Source organism: Lotus japonicus, chromosome 3 (genome assembly GCF_012489685.1).
Source record: "Lotus japonicus ecotype B-129 chromosome 3, LjGifu_v1.2".
Taxonomy (NCBI): domain Eukaryota; kingdom Viridiplantae; phylum Streptophyta; class Magnoliopsida; order Fabales; family Fabaceae; genus Lotus; species Lotus japonicus.
The window spans coordinates 79,998,373-80,019,178 of NC_080043.1; the positions used below are offsets into that span (position 1 = coordinate 79,998,373).

Below are 20,806 nucleotides of genomic sequence, written 5' to 3' on the forward strand. Positions count from 1 at the left end.
TCAATACTAAGTGAGTGATCAGCGTTTTTAGAATTGATTTTGGATATGATTATGGTAAAATTAAGTGAAAAGTGAAGTGATTTATGTGTGGACTTTGGATATGTTATTGTTTATGAGAAAAATAATGTGTTGGGAAATATTATGAATTAGAAAATCTCACAATTGATTATGTTCACCACAACCATAGAAGCTCGTCTTTGCATGATTGGTTTTAGGACTAAAACTACTTCTCTAAATTGATTGTCAAACATTTATAAAACCATCTAAATATGATCTTGGTCAATGAAAATTGATTCTAAGACTCTCAAACGTGGAACCAAACATACCATTAAGAGGAAAACATGTTCATGTCCCTCCTGCCCTCCATAATTGACCAATAAGAGATTACTTAATGTATTAAATGTCATGTCATAACAGATAATAATGAGTTTCAAAAATTACATTTTAGTGTTTAAAAAGGAAAGAGCAGCACACCCTTCTATATTAGAGAGGGTATGAGAGAGCTCTAATATTGAGAGTCAACTTGATCAGAACATGTTATTTTAGAATAAAAAGTAAATCATAAAAGCATTTAAATTTATGGAAAATTATAAGTAGAACATTAAGGGAGGTGGTTGATTATGGTGGGGTTTGAAAGAGAGCATGTTTAGAGGCATGTGTGCACTCCATTCTCAGTCAATGGTATGATTTGTAACAGAAAATGTTGATAAAAGAAGATATCAATAGATAAAAACAGGGGAGGGGATAGTAAAGTTTATGCTGAACCCTTCCCTACCAATGTGGTCATGTTGAATAATCACTTCCCAACATCTTATTATCACCAATTCACGTTCAAGCTAGAGAAATCATGAAAGCTGACAAATAGAATAGAACCTGCATAGCCTTTTTCTCTTCTTAATTTCCTCCAATAAAAAAAGTCTACCAAACAGAGTCTCACTCTTATTAAAGGGCTTCCCTTCCATTAATTCTACCTTGTGCCACCACCATCTTTGCTCACTCCTCCTGAAAATGGCCAACTTAGTCATCTTGTTTATGCTGTGGCTGAGTATGACATGCACTATCTGCAATGTGAAACTTATGGCATATGGAAGTACAAGAAGAGTATCAACCAGATTCTATGATTTCAAGGTGCAAGTTACTGTCAAAGTGCACATTATAAGAATCACATTTTCTCTATTTGTTGATGCTCTTAATTGGTCACTTACAGGTTCAAACCAAAAGAGTTACTAAACTTTGCAACTCCAATGACATTGTTACAGTTAATGGTATGCTTCCAGGGCCAGCAATTTACGCCCAAGAAGATGATAGAATCATAGTTAAAGTCACCAATAAGACACCTTTCAATGTTACAATTCACTGGTAATCCCTATTACTACCTCTCATATACAATATTTATGTCTCTATTTGGCACCTCATTCCCTGTCTCACCAATGAAATTGTCATGTAGGCATGAGTATGACAATTATAACCTTACATGTGTTGTTTTTAAATGACACTAATTGGTGGGATGGGGAATAGGAAACCAAACAATGATAGAAGATTTAAATCCAGTTTATTAACTAAGATATTATTTTTACAGCTAACAATCTTGAATTTTTTAATTTTAGGCATGGTGTCAGGCAAAGGCTATCATGCTGGTATGATGGACCATCTTATATAACACAGTGTCCCATTCAAGCAGGCCAGAGTTTCACCTATAACTTTTCAATGGTGAAGCAGAAAGGCACATTCTTCTGGCATGCTCATGTTTCTTGGCTAAGAGGGACGGTTTATGGTGCCATGATTGTTTACCCAAAGACCAGGGTACCTTATCCATTTAAGAGTCCTTATCAAGAAAATATAATCATACTAGGTAACTTACAAGGTGGTCCTCTTGGTTTTGAATTCAGTGTTACATAGTTTTATGTTCTCATCTAATGCTATTATTGCTGGTTGATTCCAATTATTGCAGGGGAGTATTGGTTGCAGGATCTGCAACAAATTGAGCATGCCACTCTAGCAAGTGGAGGAGCTCCTCCTAAAGCAGATGCATATACCATCAACGGTCATCCAGGCCCCAACTACAACTGCTCAATTAATGGTATTTAAGATAACTGCAGGAGAAATTGTAACAATTGACTAATTGAGATTTACATTTCTTGGAATTGCTTAACATTTTTAAAAGATGTTTCAATCTGATTATGTTAATACAAAATAACCAGGACTAAGCACCATTAGGAAAAACTTATTTCAGTTTATCTTGTAGCATAACCGCTCATGAAGGTTTTGAGTGACCCTATGTATATAACTCAAGACTTACTTATAAGTTGTTTTGAGTTTATATTCATAAGTTGCTTATACTAACTTAGGAATAAGCTCTTATGAATACGCGCTTAAGATGCCTATAACCTATTTGAGCTTATTTCAATAAGTTCATCAAATTAGTTTATGAAAAGCGTCTATAACATAAACGCTTGTTGGCATAAGCACTTAATTAAGTTGTTTACCCAAACGCACCATAGGTGGTGGATGATGTTCATCTTCTTTCACTAACACTCTTGGCATAATGACAACATCCATGAGACTACATTGGAACTGATCTCCTAAATCAATCTATCACAACTTTTAACTTTTGTAAGGGATTTTCTGTCTTCCTTTTCTTTCATACTCCTTTCCTCATCATTTCAGATATTTACCAAATTGATGTGATCCCGGGGAAGACATATTTGTTAAGACTGATTAACGCAGGTTTAAACACTGAGAACTTCTTTTCCATTGCTAAACACAAGTTAACAATCATTGAAGCTGATGCTGAATACACAAAGCCATTCACTACAGACACAGTGATGCTTGGACCTGGCCAAACACTGAATGTTCTTGTTTCTGCTAATCAATCAGTAGGAAAATACTCCATGGCTGTGGCACCATACAAGTCTGGAAAGATTGTCAATTATCAAAACATTTCAGCCATTGCCAGCTTCAACTATATGGGGGCTGCACCGGATAGCTTATATGTAGCAGCTAAATTACCTAAACTAGATGATAAACTGGCTGTAAAGACAGTCATGGATGGATTAAGGAGCCTGAATCAAGTCAATGTTTTTAAGGAAATTGATAAAAACCTATTCATCACAATTGGATTGAATGTTCAAAAGTGCCACTCAAAGACACCAAAGCAAAACTGCCAAGCTATGAATGGGGTGCTGGCAGCTTCAATGAACAATATAAGTTTCATTCATCCCAATATTTCAATCCTGGAAGCTTATTATAAGAAGATTAAAGGATCATATACTGAAGATTTTCCTGACGCCCCCCCAAAGTTCTATGACTTTGTTAATGGTGCCCCAAATAAGATTCCATATGACACACAAGCATTGAATGGGACTAGAACAAAGGTCCTTGAATATGGAAGCAGGGTGCAACTCATTCTGCAGAACACAGGGACAGTCAACACTGAAAACCACCCAATTCACATCCATGGCTACAGCTTTTATGTCATAGGGTACGGCACAGGCAATTACAACCCACAAACTGCACAATTCAACTTAGTGGATCCTCCATACATGAATACAATTGGAGTTCCAGTGGGTGGATGGGCAGCAATTCGCTTTGTCGCTGATAATCCAGGTATAAAACTTAGTCTGTTTCATTTCTCTTATTTTTTCTGAAACAGCAAGGAATTATCGATTTCTAACTATCAAGAACATGAATTATGCAGGGGTGTGGTATATGCATTGCCACATTGAGATACACCAGTCGTGGGGACTAGGAATGGTATTTATAGTGAACAATGGAAAAGGAGCGAATGAATCATTACCACCGCCTCCATCAGACCTACCACAATGTTAAAGACTAGAAAGATATCATAACAAAAAGTACTAACAGACAAATGTATGACCTTTTTCCCATCCTGTAGCTCTAAGTTTGTAAGACTGTAACTATAAAAGGTGGCACTGGTGCATTTCATTTAAAAGATTTTTTTATGGATTTATGGATTTAAAGAAGAACAATGTCAAGATAAATGCAAATATGTTTTCCTTTAGTTTGATTTATATCTCCTGATCCATCAGAATTGCGAAATAAACTAAAACGTATTGATATTATTGAAATCAAAGTAATAATTAGTTACTACATTACACTCCAAGTTTCTACTTCCACCTCTACACGAATTCCCAGAGTGATGTCCATATAGTGATAAGATAAGATGCTATACACAAGAGACTATAAATCAAGAGGCTAGTTCAGATCCAATCTTACTAGGTATATATCGAACAGGATGAGAATCTGAATGATACTCTTTAGTCAATTCTCTCTCTGATGCACATGTATTTTGTTGATTGCAATGAAATCTAAATATGACAGATAACTTATCATGGATTGACCCTCTCCATAACCCAGCTTTTCTTTGCTGCATCACCCACTCTTGATTTGAATGCTAGCCTCTGGTTATTCTTCAGATTCAAGTAATCAACCTGTAGATGGTTGAAATCATTATGAATATGTAAAAGTGAAAAAGGAATATTTTAATGTTAGACTAGGAGAGATATCACTACCCCATCTGGTTCTAGAATCAGTAGACAAAAAGCATCAACTGGACCTGTAGAAGGATCCAATGATATTTCCGGTTGTGCTTGTTCATTTAGACAAGGAAGTCCAGGGTTGGGACACATATATTGCGACCTTGATCTCAGTGAACTGGCAAACCAGGACTTTTCTCTTTGCTGCATTATGAATTGATAAACTGAGGGGATAATTAAAGCATTAATAGTATCTAACTTAAAAAGAAGAAATATCTATAATTATTATATAGCCTGGAATATGTTAGAATGAATAAACCAAATCCAAATCCTTTTAAGTTTCTTCTTCTCTTCTCCCCCTGTTTTAATGATGGAGAATATAGGTTCCTTGATTATGTAGGGGGTGCGTTAATACAAAAAGTCTAAAATCCCAAGTCTATCTAGTTAATAGACGTATCATCTGCCGACTGGTCATGATTTAAGCATTTTTTAGCCATGTGGTAGGCCTGAGGAAAATCAAAAGTGAAGTTGTTGGTTGTGTGCTATGTCCGACTCCCACCCTTCATTTAATTGAACCTTTTTTATCCTTAACTCATCTTATCCACAAATTACTAGAGTTGAGGGGTTGTTCAAACCGGTCCAAACAGGCTGACTTGATCATCTTACTCATCCCCTAGAGCATAAAGCACAATGCACCATCATCTATCACACGCTTTGCGCTGCACTTCTCCCAGTCAGTGGAAGAAGTGATTGGTTGTAAAGAGCACAATTGCTTTACCTGGACTATCTCCTCCCCCCCCCCCCCTCCTTTCATACCACAACTTCACATAAAAACTCATGCAACAGTAGTACAAATGTGCAAACCACACTTGACCCAAGGACCAGACGGCAAAGAGAATAACAACTTAACAGAATGTGACTCAATAACTGAAAAACTCAAAAAAAACAAACCTGAAGTTTTAGTGGGTCAGGATTCGACCCATCGATGATATCTACATTCCCATTTATCCGAAATTGCTCCCAGGAATCTGTGAAATACCAACATATCTAACCACAAGAAAGAAGTACACTCTCTCAAAATCCATTCCCCTTAGCAATTTGAAGAAAAAAAAATGCACCTCAAAGAATAATTACCTCAGCAGAGGAGCAAACCTTGAGCCCTTCAATCTGCACTATAAATAACCCAACAATCAACAGAGACTTCCATGTAAGTAAGGAGCTCTTACAATGAAAATCTTAATCATACCAACAATTGAGGAAGGTAACATAACTTTAAAAAAAATATTTTTATTCTAAAATAAGCTAATTCAATTCAATCACGAACAAAACTAAAATCAACTAAATTCCAAACAAACAAACAAAACCCAATTTTTATTTCCAACAGTGAATTTGAATGCTAGAAAACTTGATTGTGAAAAGATCAAAAGAACAACAACCTTGCGGGTTCGAGCATCGGTGTTAATTTGGATGTTATCAGTGTTGTCTTGGAACCCTCTGAAGAAGAACCAAAACCAAAAAACCCAATGTGGTGAGTTTCCATGAAGCTGTAGAGAGAATGTGTGAGGGGATGGGATAAACAGAAGAACCGAACGAACCTGAATACGACGGTGCGATTCGAAGGTTTTCCGTTGGTTCCTACGGTTGCCTGAAACACAAAGAAAATTGAAATTGAAATTGAAATTGAAATTCAAGCTGAATTTAGATGATGAAGATGAAGGGTGCATTGACGTACGAGCTGCATGTAAGAAGAGTGCTTGAGGTGAGCGTTGGATTCCAAAGCGTTGAGAAGAAGCTGCTTCCATGGCACACTCCCCATTCTCAATTCAGCTGGTTTGGGATTTTGGAAAAAAAGTGTAGTTAACTGTGTGTCTAACTGTCTATACACCCAAATATTCACAAAATTTTGTGGCGGTTTATATTGCCACAAAGTTGTATGTACTGAAGGATATCCCAAGAAAATGAACTCATTTCACCCAAAATCAATAGATAGATAAAAATAAAAGAATAGAATTGCCAGGATGTAAGGCTACATCCCGCGTAGAAAAGATTCGATATTCGATGTTAATAGAGTCGTGACATCTATGTATTGTGTCGTCAAATGAGTCACGTTAAGAGCAGTTGAGTACAATTCAACATTTTATCCTCGGGATAGGGCTATGAAAGAATTCATTCCAGCTTCACCTCAAGCACGAAACTTCATGGTTGAAGCCTGAAGGTAAGAGGAAAATGAGAGAGAAAAAAAAAAAGAAAAAAAAGATGGGAAATGAGATGAAAGAGAAAAGAGTTCTGCATGAATTGCTCCTTCCCAAAATATACCTCTAAAGTTTGGGTCCACCTAATATGCACCACTTTTTAGTGGTTTAATTTTGCACCACTATGTTAATTGTCCATTTTACTCCTGTTCAAAAAATTAATCCCATCAAAATCCACCTGGTAATACCAATATTTTTTTCTTTTTATAAAATAATTTTTTTAACAAGGGTAAAATGGACAATTGGTATAGTGGTGCAAGGTTGCACCACTAAAAAGTGGTGCATATTAGGTGCCACCCTAAAGTTTTAGTCCTTTTAAAAATATTTCATTTTTTATCCCTCTAAAGTTTTGACTTCTTGTTTTTGTTTTTAACATTCATGGTCATCTTGCAAGATCGTGTGCCATCTCGGCAATCGCACCCCCTCCCAGCCTCACTAAACCTCAACCACGACTCACCCCTCATCTCCACTGGCCCCAACATACCTTGCGCCACCCAAATCACATCATACCAAACCCTAATCACAACTTGTATCGGCCTATGCTGCTGGTCATGCTCGGTTATGGTGTCAACCATGTTGTGGAGCGAATTCTCGTGGGTCAGAAGGGGTTGGTCATGCTCGAATGTGGCACTAACCATTATATCATGTTCAGTATCGATGAGTGAGACAAAACTATTCACCAGAGCAATAATTCCCTAGCTCTGGCCTTCATGAAGATTAAAGTGTGATGGTTGTCGGTTTGATATATGTGTAAAAGGTAGCCCCGGTGAATTGGTCCAAAACCATTATCCGAAATAGCTAGATTCGAATGATATTTTCTTCAAGAAAGAAAAGTAAAGATAAAAGGTTATATGAGTTTGAATAAAATTTTATTTTCTTTAAATTTTAGATGAAAGAAAAGGTAAAATAAAGAGATGTAAGCATTGATTTTTCTTTTAGTACATCGAAAAGATAAATTGCACATTCCAGGGATTGATCGCTAGACCTCTGTAAGACCCGGATTTTCGAAACAAATTAATTTCCGACTCACGCGTGGAATCAGTGTAAGTGTGACAGGAGTTTGACATTTGAGAAAGATTAATGAAGAAGAAAGTTCAGGAATTGCTTGAGGAAGGTTGCGTAGTTGTTTTCGGAGTTAGTGCGAGTCGTCTGCACACCTGCCTTATGGCGAGCGTGTCCAGAATAGGCTATTTCGCTCTTAAAGCAACGTTTTGAGTGAGATTTCGAACTCTCGGAAAATTTAAAGATTCTCTTTATTTATCCATCGACCAGCGTTTCATTTCGGAACTCTGGACTGTACGCACGATAGGTTTCACTTTTCGGATGTCCGCCAACGCTAATTTCTTTGCTTCGAAACCCTATTTTCGAGCAATGGATGAAGACTTTTTCTATTCGGGACTTCTAACGAAGATTCCGTCCGCGTTGCCAGACTTGTTTCGACATTTCCAATCTTTCTTCTGTTGGAAGTTTTGTCGTTTGAGCATCACAGCAAAAAGTAGTTTTTCGGGACAGACTAACTTACACCGCTTTTGGCGTTTTGGATATCGTTTTTCCTAAATCCTAGATATTTGTTTTGAGTTCTGGAATTCTGACGCCAGAATCTCTCTTAGAATTTCTCGGTGATCGTGCTGCAAAAATCGAAATCGCGAAATTTTCATTTTCCCGCGATTTCACCCGCCTATAAATAGGCGAAAAAGCAAAATATCTTTCATTTTCCTCCATTAGTGGCCCAAATTCGTGGAGAGCAAGGGAGGAAGAGATTTTCGCGAAAACTTGACCAATCTTCGTGCAGTTCGTCCCTACTTCTAGGTATCAAGGTAACTAACACGATTCCTACCTCTGATTGTTGTTTCTGTTGCGTTTCTGAAGTCGTTTCTGTGCTCTAAGTTTTGAGCTTTTTCTAAAATTGTCCGATTTCTCTGATTTCTCGCTTGGGTTATGTTCCTTATGTTCCCCTGAGTCTAAAACCTCTGTCAGTAAACTCTGATTGCGATTCAGTTGTCCAGGATCTGAAAAATTGACTCAAAACTCTTTTTGTCTCACATTTCGAAACTTTATTGTCGTAAAGCTATAATCTGACTTCGTGCCTTTAGGATTTGTTGTCACGGATGTCATGAGGATCGCTGCTGTCAAATCCGTTTTCAGAACTGATAACTTTGAAGTTTTGAGCCTTTATTTTGGACCAAAATGCCCCTGCGTAGTGTATTTCGACCCGATTGTCCGAAAATTGTTCTGACAGTTTCTTTGCCTTAGTTTTACCCTAAAACTACCTTGTAAATTGATTTGATCGAAGAAAAAGAGCCGAAGCTCTTTTCTCCTTATGGCCGTGGGCTATTTCCTAAGGGGGGGGGGGGAGTTTTTCGTTTTCGAAAACTTGTCCTTTAGTACCCGTTTGTCGTATTCTGAATCTTTGATGCTTTGTCTATCGTTTATGTATTGTTTTGCGATCGAACTAATCGATTTTGTTCGGATTCTGCTTTGTTTTCTCCGAGGTTCAGTTGAAGGAACTTTGGAATATTCAGAGCAACTGTTTGAGGACAACCTTGATTTCGAAGCTGGAACAGCTCGAGGTTAGGGCAACTTGCTATATTTAGCTATGATTGCATGATAGGCGTCGATAAACTCGACCTATGCTTTATCTGATGTTGTATATGATGATGATTTCTTGTTATGATTGTTTCATAACTTATGATATTGATGATGTGTTGAATTGAGCGTTTTGACGCAACTTCGGAGTGGAGGTTCATTGATCTGGTGATCTTTGACATTTCGGGTTGGATGAACAACCCTAGGCAAGTCCAAACGAGGGGTTTGAGGCTTAGCCATTTGTTGGGATTCGTTTGAATACTTAGACTTTCCCCGGGAAACTTCTTTTGGAGGGTTTTTGGAAAACTTAGAATGATTAGAATTTCGAAAACTAGAGACTCTGGGAGACTTAGACTTTGAGAAGTAAACTCATAACTTGACTAATTCAATTCGAAACGTTTTTACTAAACGAATAATCACAAGAGAACTAAAGGGGAAAATATTTACGAAAGACGGGGAAAAGTCGGCTTTTGTTGTGGGTTTGGAGAGTTTTGGAATTGGGAAAAGCCACTAAGGTGAGCTATGGTGATGATTGAAAGTCACCGAGTACTCTAGTACTCTTGGGAGTGTTGTTCGAGTCGTGCTGTATTGACCGGCACAGACTCTGAGCTTTGTTTGTGGGTTTTGTGGTGGGAGTTGTGTTGTATTGACCGACACTAACTCATGGTTTTGTTGGGATTGGGTTGTGAGCTAAACGCTTTCGTGGTAAGGGCGATTCGTTGTTTGGCTAACCATATTGCATCAATCGGGTGAATAACGGGAATGGTTCACCTTGCATAAATGATGAATAACGGGAATGGTTCATCATATGGTGAATAACGGGAATGGTTCACCAAGGATGAATAACGTGAATGGTTCATCCAGGATGGATAACGGGAATGGTCCATCCATGGTGAGGAACGGGAAGCTTCACTGAGGCGTGAGACTTCGTGAAAGCATGGAACTTCACTGAAGCGTGAGACTTCGTGAAAGTGAGTAAGCTTCACTGAGGCGTGAGACTTCGTGAAAGCATGGAACTTCACTGAAGCGTGAGACTTCGTGAAAGTGAGTAAGCTTCACTGAGGCGTGAGACTTCGTGAAAGCAGAAACTTCACTGAGGCGGGAGACCTCGTGGAGACGGGAACCTTCGCTGAAACGGGAGACTTTGCGGAGGCGTACACCTTTGCTGAAGCGGGAGACTTTGCGGAGGCGTGCAACTTCACTGAAGCGTGAGACTTCGTGAAGGCGCGAAACTTCACTGAAGCGTGAGACTTCGTGAATGTGTGAGATTTCACTGAAGCGTGAGACTTCGTGAAAGCGTAAGACCCCATTGAAGCGTGAGACTTCATGGAAGCGTGAGATTTCATCGTCGTTTACCCTAGGGCAACGACAGGGAACTTTGGTTTAGTTGGATACGTGTGTGTTGGGAGGACGATACATTGTTTGACTAACCTTATCACCTAACTTCATATGTTGAGATTATGATGATTTGATGTTGATGAACATCGTTAGGTATTAATGATTGAACTGTGTAGGAGATTCGAGAACATGCTATGTATATACCTTAGAGTAGGCAATACATAACTTATATGTATATATATACAACATATGTATATACCCCCTTTATCGCATGTTGATTGTATATCTATTGTATTCTGTAAGTTGACCCTAGCACCTTGGCTTTGTTTGTATGTTTGTGTTTGGGCGGTCGGCCTGCTGCCAGGCGTCTGTCAGCCGGTTCGTGATGATTCGTTGTGCGGGAAAGACCCGGAGCGAAATGTCTATTACTGAAGCTTTCGACGAGGACCCAGACTTCATGGCTGATCGAGGGAGAGTCGATAATAGTAGTGTGGGTTATGGGTGGTTAGAGTCTTTTGAGTTGGTTGTCACTGTCATAGCTCTGATTCGTCTTACTTTTGGGACCGGGTAGGTTCCCGATATATGGCTTTTTGTGTGGTTCTCTTGCTGAGGATCACAGAGAGTCTGTCGGACTATAGGGGTCTTGGGTTGAGGCCATTTTGAGGCCGACCTTCTCTTGGATAGTGGTATATTTGATGCTTTTGCGTACAGTTCTGGTTTGTATATATTCGCCTACGGGCACGCTACCTTGGAGTCACTGCGTGTGCGCGTGACGGGATAGTGCAGCAGAGGCTGTACCTTTGTATATGTTGTTTATCGGTTAGTTTAGTTGTTGGGCTTTGTCTTTATTTCTTTATTGCTTTTATTAAAAGGAAACAATCAAAAAAAAATTTACCTGTTTTCCGCGTAAAGTTTATTTTTGGTTACTAAAGTGACACCTGGAAGTCGGGGTGTTACAACCTCCCCCACCTCAACATATATGTCATCTAACTCTAATCACTTGAGCTATCATTCGGGGTCTAAGCGCTGATTTTTCAATAATATCATTCATTTTATATTTTATATAAAAGAAAATAACGGTCTGACCGTTTTGCCACCCTTGATGAGAAAAATATACTACTAGTATTTCTCATTATATTTATGTTCTTAAATAAATTAGTTTTTATTTCTATAAATTTCTTAAAATATTCATATATTTAATAAGCTCATTTTTTGGTGAATATATATTTAATAAGCTCATTTCAATGGACTACAACTAATTAAATAAGAGATTTAAACTTCTCATGTGTTATGTGTTAGTTCTTACATTATCATGTAATGTGAAGATCTAAATCTTTAATTATATTTTAATGAAATTTACGCCTTTAATAGATATATGTCGAGAAAAAATTAAAACTGTGCGATAAATAATTTTTCAAAAGAAGAAGTATTTATTCACCTGAAAGTGTACAAATATCCAACTTAAAAATTCCTCCCCCTCTCCCCTTGTTACGCGTTTACTCAATTACACACAGCTTTGTTTATTTTAACAGTTATGTATATATCCATGTCATTACGCGCTATTATGATGATAATTATAGTTTAGTTGAAACTATTAACGTGACACCCACACACAGTCACAATGCTGCTGGTATATTTAATTCTTGGCTTAAATAAGTTTTTGGTCCCTAACTTTTATTAAATGCTTGGTTTTCGTCCCTTGCCGGAGCAAAGGTGGGTTTTAGTCTCTAACCTTTGCCAAAATGTTTGGTTTTCATCCCTCCGGAGCTCTGGGTCAACGTCGGAGCTCCGGTGACCCATGTGGCATGGCCACGTCAGCTCAATAAAAAATTTAGGACTAAAATTAAAGATTTGATTAAGGATTAAAGTTAAATAAATTAAGTTTTTTTTAGAAGTTTAAACAATTTTTTTTAATTAATTAGTTTTTTTAATTCAAAAGAAAAACAAATCCCACGTCAGTTCATTAAACTGACGTGGCAATGCTACATGGGCTACCGGAGCTCCGGCGTTGACCCAGAGCTCCGGAGGGATGAAAACCAAACATTTCGGCAAAGGTTAGGACTAAAATCCACCTTTGCTCCGGCGAAGGACGAAAACCAAGCATTTAGTAAAGGTTAGAGACCAAAAACTTATTTAAGCCTTAATTCTTTCAGTAAAAGATAATCTTTTTTTAGCTTGAACCTTCACAGAGCAGCATGTTTCTTCCTTCGAAATTGAATTGATACTATTACAGTATTATGTTCTAAATTTGATATGAGATGATGTAAACATGATTCAACTAACTACCAATTAACTAAGGCTAAATCTATTTTTTATCCAGTGATAAGCTGTTTCTTTTTCTTCCTGTGTTGTCTCTCATCATGTAGCGGTTAGTCAGAAACTGAAACCAAAATCAGTATCTTATACAAGAAAAGTAGTTGACTATAAATTTATTTGAATTGATATACACGACTCACATGAAAAAAAAATTATATGTTGTTGCTGTGTTTGAAATCCTGTGGGATAAGCCAATGTAATAGGATTGTCGAAAAGCACATGTAGCAGTTTTTCTGTGTTCTTCTTGTTGCGTCATGTTTAGAGTTCCACGCGTAATAACAGGTTTGTTAAATCTGCAAAATGTTATAAACCATGTTTGTTAAATCTGCAAAATGTTATAAACCATGTCCTGGAGCTTGACTGTGTAGCTTTAAAAGGAACTTGAACCGCATGAGAATTTGCTTCAACCTGAACCTGATTTTACAATTTTACACAAGTAATTTCTGGGTTATCTATTCTGATATGAAGCCTGAGAATGCTGAAGAAGCGCGTAAACATGATGACACTGTTCCATATCACAGACTGTTCTCATTTGCAGACTCCACTGACATCTTGTTGATGATTGTTGGCACCATTGGAGCCATTGGAAATGGTTTGAGCATGCCTATCATGGCATTGCTGTTCGGAGAATTGGTTAATGGCTTTGGAAATAACGTGTTTGGCCCTGACGTTGTCAACCAAGTTTCCAAGGTACTTATCAATTTAATGAGCTTACCAGTGATCCATGAACTTAGCTTTGAATTATAATACAGTCCTAATATCGTCTATTAGTGACTTAAGCTGTCAAAATTGCAGGTCTGTCTAAAATTTGTTTACTTGGGAATAGGCAATGGTGTGGCTGCATTCCTCCGTAAGTATATTTTGCAATCAAAGTTTCTGTTACCTCAATATCTTAGTAAGCATGTTTGGTAAGCCTTCTACTGTTTGATTATGAAGTCAAATTGTGAGAAGCTTATGTGTCTGTAGCTTCTATTGTTCAGAATTGATTCTAATGAATGAGAAACTTATCCGAAATGCTATGAGAAAACTTTGAAAAATAGACACTGTTCTTAAAATTAATTTAACTTTTCAGAGGTAGCTTGCTGGATGACCACAGGGGAGAGACAAGCTGCAAGAATAAGGGGCTTGTATTTGAAAACTATATTGAGACAAGATGTTGCTTTCTTCGATAAGGAAACAAACACCGGCGAGGTGATAGGGCGAATGTCAGGGGACACTGTTCTCATACAAGATGCCATGGGTGAGAAGGTACTATACTACTATACAAGACTTGAATGTAAAGTAGAAGCAAAAGCCATATTGAATTTTGTTGTTACTGAACACTTTCTTGTTTAAACAGGTTGGCAAATTTTTGCAGCTAATAGCTACATTCATTGGGGGCTACGTGATATCATTTATCAGAGGGTGGCTTCTTACTGTTGTCTTGTTATCCACTCTTCCACTTCTTGTCGCTGCAGGCGCTGCTATGGCCTATGTCATAGGAAGGATGGCATCCCGGGGTCAAAAAGCATATGCAAAAGCTGCACATGTAGTTGAACAGACAATTGGTTCAATAAAAACTGTATGTAAAAGTTTCTGCAAAATTCAGCATATCCTAGCATGTTTATATCAACTTGTTTTTCCTCAGAATCAATTCTGACACCGAAAGATATTTCTCAGAATTGATTTTGGTTTTAAAATCAATTATAGAAAAAAAATTCAAACATGCTCCGCCCTTATGCTTATTTTTGACAATGCTATGCTATTCATCATTATTTTGGCCATGTATATTTCCAGGTTGCATCATTTACTGGGGAAAAGAAAGCAGTATCTAGTTACAAAAAACTTCTTGCAGATGCTTACAAATCAGGAGTTCATGAAGGTTTCTTTTCTGGAATGGCCAATGCCATGATTATGTCAGTCATTTTCTGCAGTTATGCTTTGGCTGTATGGTTTGGAGCAAAGATGATAATAGATAAAGGATATGATGGAAGTCAGGTGACCAATATCATCGTTGCTGTTTTAACTGCTTCAATGTAAGTAAATTCAGTTTAATATATTTCATGAGCTAATGAAGTTTATTGAAACATAAACAACCATAGAGACCAAAAGAGATAAAATAGATGCATACCTCAACTTATTTACATCTTTTTTCATATCTTATAGGTCTCTAGGTCAGGCGTCTCCTTCCCTAAGTGCTTTTGCGGCTGGTCAAGCTGCAGCTTATAAAATGTTTCAGACAATTGAACGAAAGCCAGAGATAGATGCTTATGATCCAAACGGAGAAATATTAGATGATATTCATGGTGAAATAGATTTAAGGGATGTTTATTTCAGTTATCCAACAAGACCCGAGGAGTTGATATTCAATGGATTCTCTCTTTATATACCTAGTGGTACCACTGCAGCTTTAGTAGGAGAAAGTGGAAGTGGAAAGTCTACAATTATAAGTTTGATAGAGAGATTCTATGATCCACAGGCAGGTCAAGTTCTTATTGATGGCATCAACATGAAAGACTTTCAGCTGAGATGGATCAGAGGAAAAATTGGCCTTGTTAGCCAAGAGCCGGCGTTGTTTGCATGTAGCATTAAGGATAACATTGCATATGGAAAAGAGGGAGCCACAATTGAAGAGATAAGGGTTGTTGTGGAGCTTGCAAACGCTGCTAAATTCATTGATAAACTGCCACAGGTTCTAGTTTCTAACCATTTATACAATTTCAAAGCTATTTTTGTGCTTCTTTAATACAATTTGCCTTACCTAAAAAAAAACAATTTCAAAGCTATTTTTGCATTCTTTATCTCACAACTTGTTTAAGTAATGTTCAGAGTTTCACATCGTGCTTCTAGGGATTGGACACCATGGTAGGTGAGCATGGAACTCAGCTATCTGGCGGACAAAAACAACGCATTGCCATTGCAAGAGCAATCCTGAAAGATCCAAGAATTTTACTTCTCGATGAAGCTACAAGTGCACTTGATTCAGAATCTGAAATGACAGTGCAAGAAGCTTTAGATAGGATCATGGTCAATAGAACTACTATTGTTGTTGCACATCGCCTGAGCACAGTGAGGAACGCTGACATGATCACTGTAATTCATAGAGGGAAAATGGTTGAGAAAGGTAAGAAAGAAATGTATTCAATACACATGGATGACTTATATTGTTGAGCCACACATTGATTATATGTATATTTTGTGGTTGTTAATCAGGAACACATGTAGAATTACTCAAGGATCTTGAGGGAGCTTACTCTCAACTTATACGTTTACAACAAGTAAACGAGTATTCAGAAGAAAGTACAGACAATCAAAACAAGAGAAACCTTTCCTCGGAGTCACTTAGAAGATCAGGATCATCTTTGAGTAATAGTAGGCGTCGTTCACTTTCAATTTCTCTAGGTTTACCTATAGTTAACGACCCTGATGCTGAATATGAAAATTTACAACCCAAAGAAAAATCACCAGAGGTTCCACTCCTACGCCTTGCTTCCCTAAATAAGCCAGAGATTCCAGCACTTCTAATTGGATGTGTAGCTGCCATAGCAAATGGTACAATACTTCCAATATATGGCGTTTTGCTTTCTAGTGTAATTAAAACATTATACGAACCATTTCCTGATATGAAAAAGGACTCCAAGTTTTGGTCACTGATGTTCGTTGTCCTTGGAGTTGCATCTTTAGTGGTAATTCCGGTCCGAGGTTACTTTTTCTCTGTGGCTGGCAACAGGTTAATCCAACGTATCAGGCTGCTTTGTTTTGAGAAGGTGATCAACATGGAAGTTGGTTGGTTCGATGAGCCTGAGCACTCAAGCGGAGCAATTGGTGCAAGGCTCTCAGCAGATGCTGCATCTGTACGCGCCCTTGTTGGTGATGCCCTAGGACTATTGATTCAAAACATAGCAACAGCATTGACAGGTTTGATTATTGCTTTCATTGCAAGTTGGCAACTAGCTTTTATTGTTCTTGTCATGGCTCCCCTAATGGGAATGAATGGATATGTTCAAATGAAATTCATGAAGGGATTCAGTGCAGATGCAAAGGTGGGCCTCTTTTCCACAACTATACAAAGCTACATAAGTAACTGCATGATTTAGATTTTGTAACATATTCTAACTGTTGTGATGCAAATGAATGCAGATGATGTATGAGGAAGCGAGTCAAGTTGCTAATGATGCAGTTGGAAGCATAAGAACAATAGCTTCTTTTTGTGCTGAAGAGAAAGTCATGGAACTATACAATACGAAATGTAAGGGTCCTGTTAAAACAGGAATACAACAAGGCTTGGTTAGTGGAACAGGATTTGGGGTTTCATTTTTCTTACTTTTTAGTGTCTATGCAACCACTTTCTATGCTGGAGCCAAATTTGTGGACGCTCGCAAGGCGTCATTCTCAGATGTTTTTCGGGTACTAAATCTATGACACTTCTTCAACATTTACTGTAAGCTTGTGGGGAAGTGAAAAAGTATTGCATTTTCATCTTAAAATGTTTTGTAGGTTTTCTTTGCTTTAACAATGGCAGCTGTTGGAGTTTCACAATCAAGTTCTCTAGCTCCTGATTCTAGCAAAGCCAAGACGGCCACTGCTTCTATATTTGAAATAATTGACAGGAAGTCAAAGATAGATCCAAGTGATGAATCTGGTACCACGCTGGATCGCACAAAAGGAGAAATAGAGCTTTGTCATGTAAGCTTTAAGTATCCATCTAGACCAGATATACAAATTTTCCGAGACCTTAGTTTGACTATCCATTCTGGAAAGGTAAAGTTCAAGGGTTTTATTTATTTATTTATTATTTCTTAAACTCCATTTACATCACTTAAACTGCATGATGTAGCTAATGTTCCAGTCAAATTTGTTGTGTTCTTCTAGACTATGGCCCTTGTTGGTGAAAGTGGAAGTGGGAAGTCCACAGTGATTGCCTTGTTGCAAAGATTTTATGACCCTGATTCAGGTCAAATTACACTTGATGGTATAGAAATTCAAAAATTGCAGCTCAAGTGGTTAAGGCAGCAGATGGGCATTGTAAGCCAAGAGCCAGTCTTGTTCAATGACACTATCCGTTCCAATATTGCATATGGAAAGGAAGACAATGCAACTGAAGCAGATATCATAACTGCAGCAGAACTAGCTAATGCTCATAGGTTTATTAGTGGCTTACAACAGGTAAGAAAATTGTTGCTAAACATTTTTCAGCCTTATTTTGCCTCAACAAGAGGGCCAGCCTCGGCGCAACGGTAAGGTTGCTGCCAAGTGCCTTTGCAATGTCACAGGTTTAAGTTGTGGAATCAGCCTCTTGCGAAAAGCAATGTAAGGCACATTAGATTCACAAAGAAAATATTTCCCTTTCTTGGACCTCGCGCATAGCGAGAGCTTTATAACACCAAATTTTCCCTTTTATTTAGCCTCTGCAGCTGTGATTAACATTTTTTGTTTTTGTACTTTTCCTATTGTAGGGTTATGATACAATAGTGGGAGAAAGAGGGATCCAACTATCTGGTGGGCAGAAACAACGGGTAGCCATTGCTCGTGCAATAATAAAAAGTCCAAATATATTGCTACTAGATGAGGCCACAAGTGCACTAGATTCTGAGTCAGAGAGAGGTGTCCAAGATGCATTAGACAGGGTGATGGTAAACAGGACAACTGTGGTTGTGGCACATCGTCTATCTACAATTAAAAATGCAGATGTGATTACAGTGCTTAAAAATGGAGTTGTAGTGGAGAAAGGAAGGCATGAGACTCTCATTAACATTAAGGATGGATTTTATGCTTCCTTAGTCCAACTTCATACAAGTGCAACTACTTTATGATATTTCGGTTCTATTGAATATCTTGTAAATAAGTAGGATATCTTGTATAATTGTACTGTATAATATTGCACCTATTATATATAATACAAACCGTTGTGTGGTTGAGACACTAGATTCAGTCAAATGCCTCTTGATTCCTTCTCATTTAACAAGTTCTGTTCTACAATCTTTTCACTTCAATTCAGTAAAGTCCAATAGCAAGGCGAAAATCAGCTCATTTTCTTGGTAGAGCGACAAAAAGTGGAAAATGTTGTTAAATTGGCAGAGACAGTATTAACTAAAGCAATATAAAATGTTGACATAAACATCAATAATCTCAAATTTTCCTGTTATGATTAGTTCTAAACCCAAAATTTTACCACCATCTCAATTCTTTCACCTCACTATTCCTGATAGCTTCTTGAAATTAATTTAAGGAAAAGATTGCTACCACAAATTAATTTCAGAAAGCTAACTAAAGGGCAGGGTGAAGGAAAAGAAAGGATGGTAAAAGTTTTGCCCTTAATTTATGTTCTAGACATTTTAAAGGGTCACTTAAAATAAATGGCTCAGATTCACTCCAAAATATCTTACACGCCTATGTTACATCTAATCATGAGATATTCACTGAGTATACGAATTATGTTACCACAACTTGCCCATGGTGAATCTGTGATGAGTTGCATCATTGATGACTCGGATCTGATAGTCTGTCTACTTATCTCAAGGTTTTGATCCATAGCAGGTTATATTTAATTTTATTTCTATCACTGCGCATGTTTTAAGCTTTTCTGAAATGTAAAGGCTATCAGTTATTCAATAAGAACCATTTGCTACTAATTCCTACAAATACCTCTACTTTGATGCTAAAAAAATCATGCACAAAAGTAATTTCAGTGTAAATACCTTTTCGGGTTTAAGTGTCACATTGGATGTGGTGAAGTATAAACTATCAGCAAATAGAACTACATAAAGGGCAATATGCTACAGAAACAGATTGGTTATAAACAAGACTAGTTTGTGAAGATGGAATTCCAAGCATAATAGGCATCAGTATTGGCCGATTATATAAAGAAGTTATCAAAGGAATCCAGAGATCAGTGGTGACATTACTATATGGAATTGTAAACATTATGACATTACACCATTGCAGAACAAAAAAAGGTAGCAACCCATAAAATTCACTGACCAACCTGGACTATAGGTAAAGGGGTTTTCCCTTAATCTCATGCACAATGTTGGATTGCACAGCCACCTCTGCCTGAATCAACAAACAAGAACAATGTTGTTAGAAAAAATCATTGATCAGGTAAAGGACACATGATGTTAACAGTTAACTTCACTTCAAAGGAATTTGCATATTTTTACTTGAAAAGAAAATGTTCTTGTACAATAATTTCTATGACTTACCTGAAAGCTAGGAATTTGTTGAGCTTCCTATCTACCACTTCTTGTTGATATTCCCTTCTTGTCTGTTGAAAGGCACAAATTTCATAATAGAAAGAACACACACTTCAATTAAACTTGGCATCTGCAAATTGTTCAAGCATTTCTATTGTTCTCACTTCTCCACAATGTTAAATTTCAACAAAATTGTTTCCAAACAAACCTAAAATAGTTTTCTATAAAACCCTTAAAGAAAAGGACATAGCTAATCAGATAAATTTCCATAGCTGAAACCTGCAGTTTCATAATTATCAAGAAACCCAGTTTCATCTTCGTTAGAAGATTTAGGAGGTCCTGTGACAATTATAAAAAAATATGGTGGCTGAAATTTGAATAATCACTATGTTTGAATCTCCTTCAGAATCTGCAATTGAGATTTTGATTAGTTGGAAATGATTCATATTCAGCAATTGGAATCCCACTACTAGTACTACTAACTACTTCAATGTCTTCAAAATGGGAGACATTATTAGCCAAGGACACTTCTGAAGCACAAGATACCAGTGGGTCCTCGCCCGAACCCGATCCGATTTGACGGGCAAAATCCGAGTTGACTGGATTTGGGTTTGGGTTTGGGTTTTGCCCGTTACTGTGGCCATTT

At 37.5% G+C, this 20,806-nt stretch overlaps 3 protein-coding genes and 1 long non-coding RNA gene across 5 annotated transcripts; 3 read left to right on the plus strand and 1 right to left on the minus strand.

Moving 5' to 3' along the window:
- Positions 1–555: 555 nt before the first annotated feature.
- On the minus strand, positions 556–6,709 carry LOC130746295 (pyridoxine/pyridoxamine 5'-phosphate oxidase 2). 2 transcript variants are annotated; one of them, XR_009022084.1, is made up of 8 exons: positions 6,229–6,709; positions 6,092–6,141; positions 5,933–5,990; positions 5,631–5,663; positions 5,448–5,543; positions 4,533–4,700; positions 4,237–4,451; positions 556–1,002 (listed from the first exon to the last, which is right to left on the minus strand). XR_009022084.1 is itself a non-coding variant. In XM_057598867.1 (7 exons), the coding sequence occupies exons 1-7, from the start codon at positions 6,310–6,312 to the stop codon at positions 4,350–4,352; spliced, it is 591 nt and encodes a 196-aa protein (XP_057454850.1). In that variant the 5' UTR covers positions 6,313–6,708; the 3' UTR covers positions 4,060–4,349. The 2 variants fall into 2 exon arrangements, 1 of the variants encoding a protein (XP_057454850.1); XM_057598867.1 differs by lacking the exon at positions 556–1,002 and having other exon boundaries at positions 4,060–4,451; positions 6,229–6,708.
- Positions 962–4,015, plus strand: LOC130746293 (laccase-6). Its single transcript, XM_057598865.1, has 6 exons — positions 962–1,128; positions 1,208–1,359; positions 1,608–1,852; positions 1,952–2,080; positions 2,668–3,606; positions 3,698–4,015. Exons 1-6 carry the CDS (start codon positions 1,009–1,011, stop codon positions 3,826–3,828), a joined length of 1,716 nt encoding a protein of 571 aa, XP_057454848.1. The 5' UTR covers positions 962–1,008; the 3' UTR covers positions 3,829–4,015.
- A 1,768-nt stretch (positions 6,710–8,477) lies between the features above and the next one.
- Positions 8,478–11,501, plus strand: LOC130746297 (uncharacterized). The gene is made up of 3 exons (XR_009022085.1): positions 8,478–8,565; positions 9,247–9,318; positions 11,037–11,501. It is a non-coding gene; the product is annotated as an uncharacterized LOC130746297 (long non-coding RNA).
- Positions 11,502–13,240: 1,739 nt separating this feature from the next.
- Positions 13,241–18,898, plus strand: LOC130746292 (ABC transporter B family member 21-like). Its single transcript, XM_057598864.1, has 12 exons — positions 13,241–13,678; positions 13,784–13,838; positions 14,061–14,236; positions 14,328–14,549; positions 14,765–15,003; positions 15,134–15,659; positions 15,818–16,091; positions 16,181–17,010; positions 17,108–17,374; positions 17,465–17,728; positions 17,840–18,133; positions 18,424–18,898. The coding sequence occupies exons 1-12, from the start codon at positions 13,379–13,381 to the stop codon at positions 18,778–18,780; spliced, it is 3,804 nt and encodes a 1,267-aa protein (XP_057454847.1). The 5' UTR covers positions 13,241–13,378; the 3' UTR covers positions 18,781–18,898.
- The last annotated feature ends 1,908 nt before the right edge of the window (positions 18,899–20,806 follow it).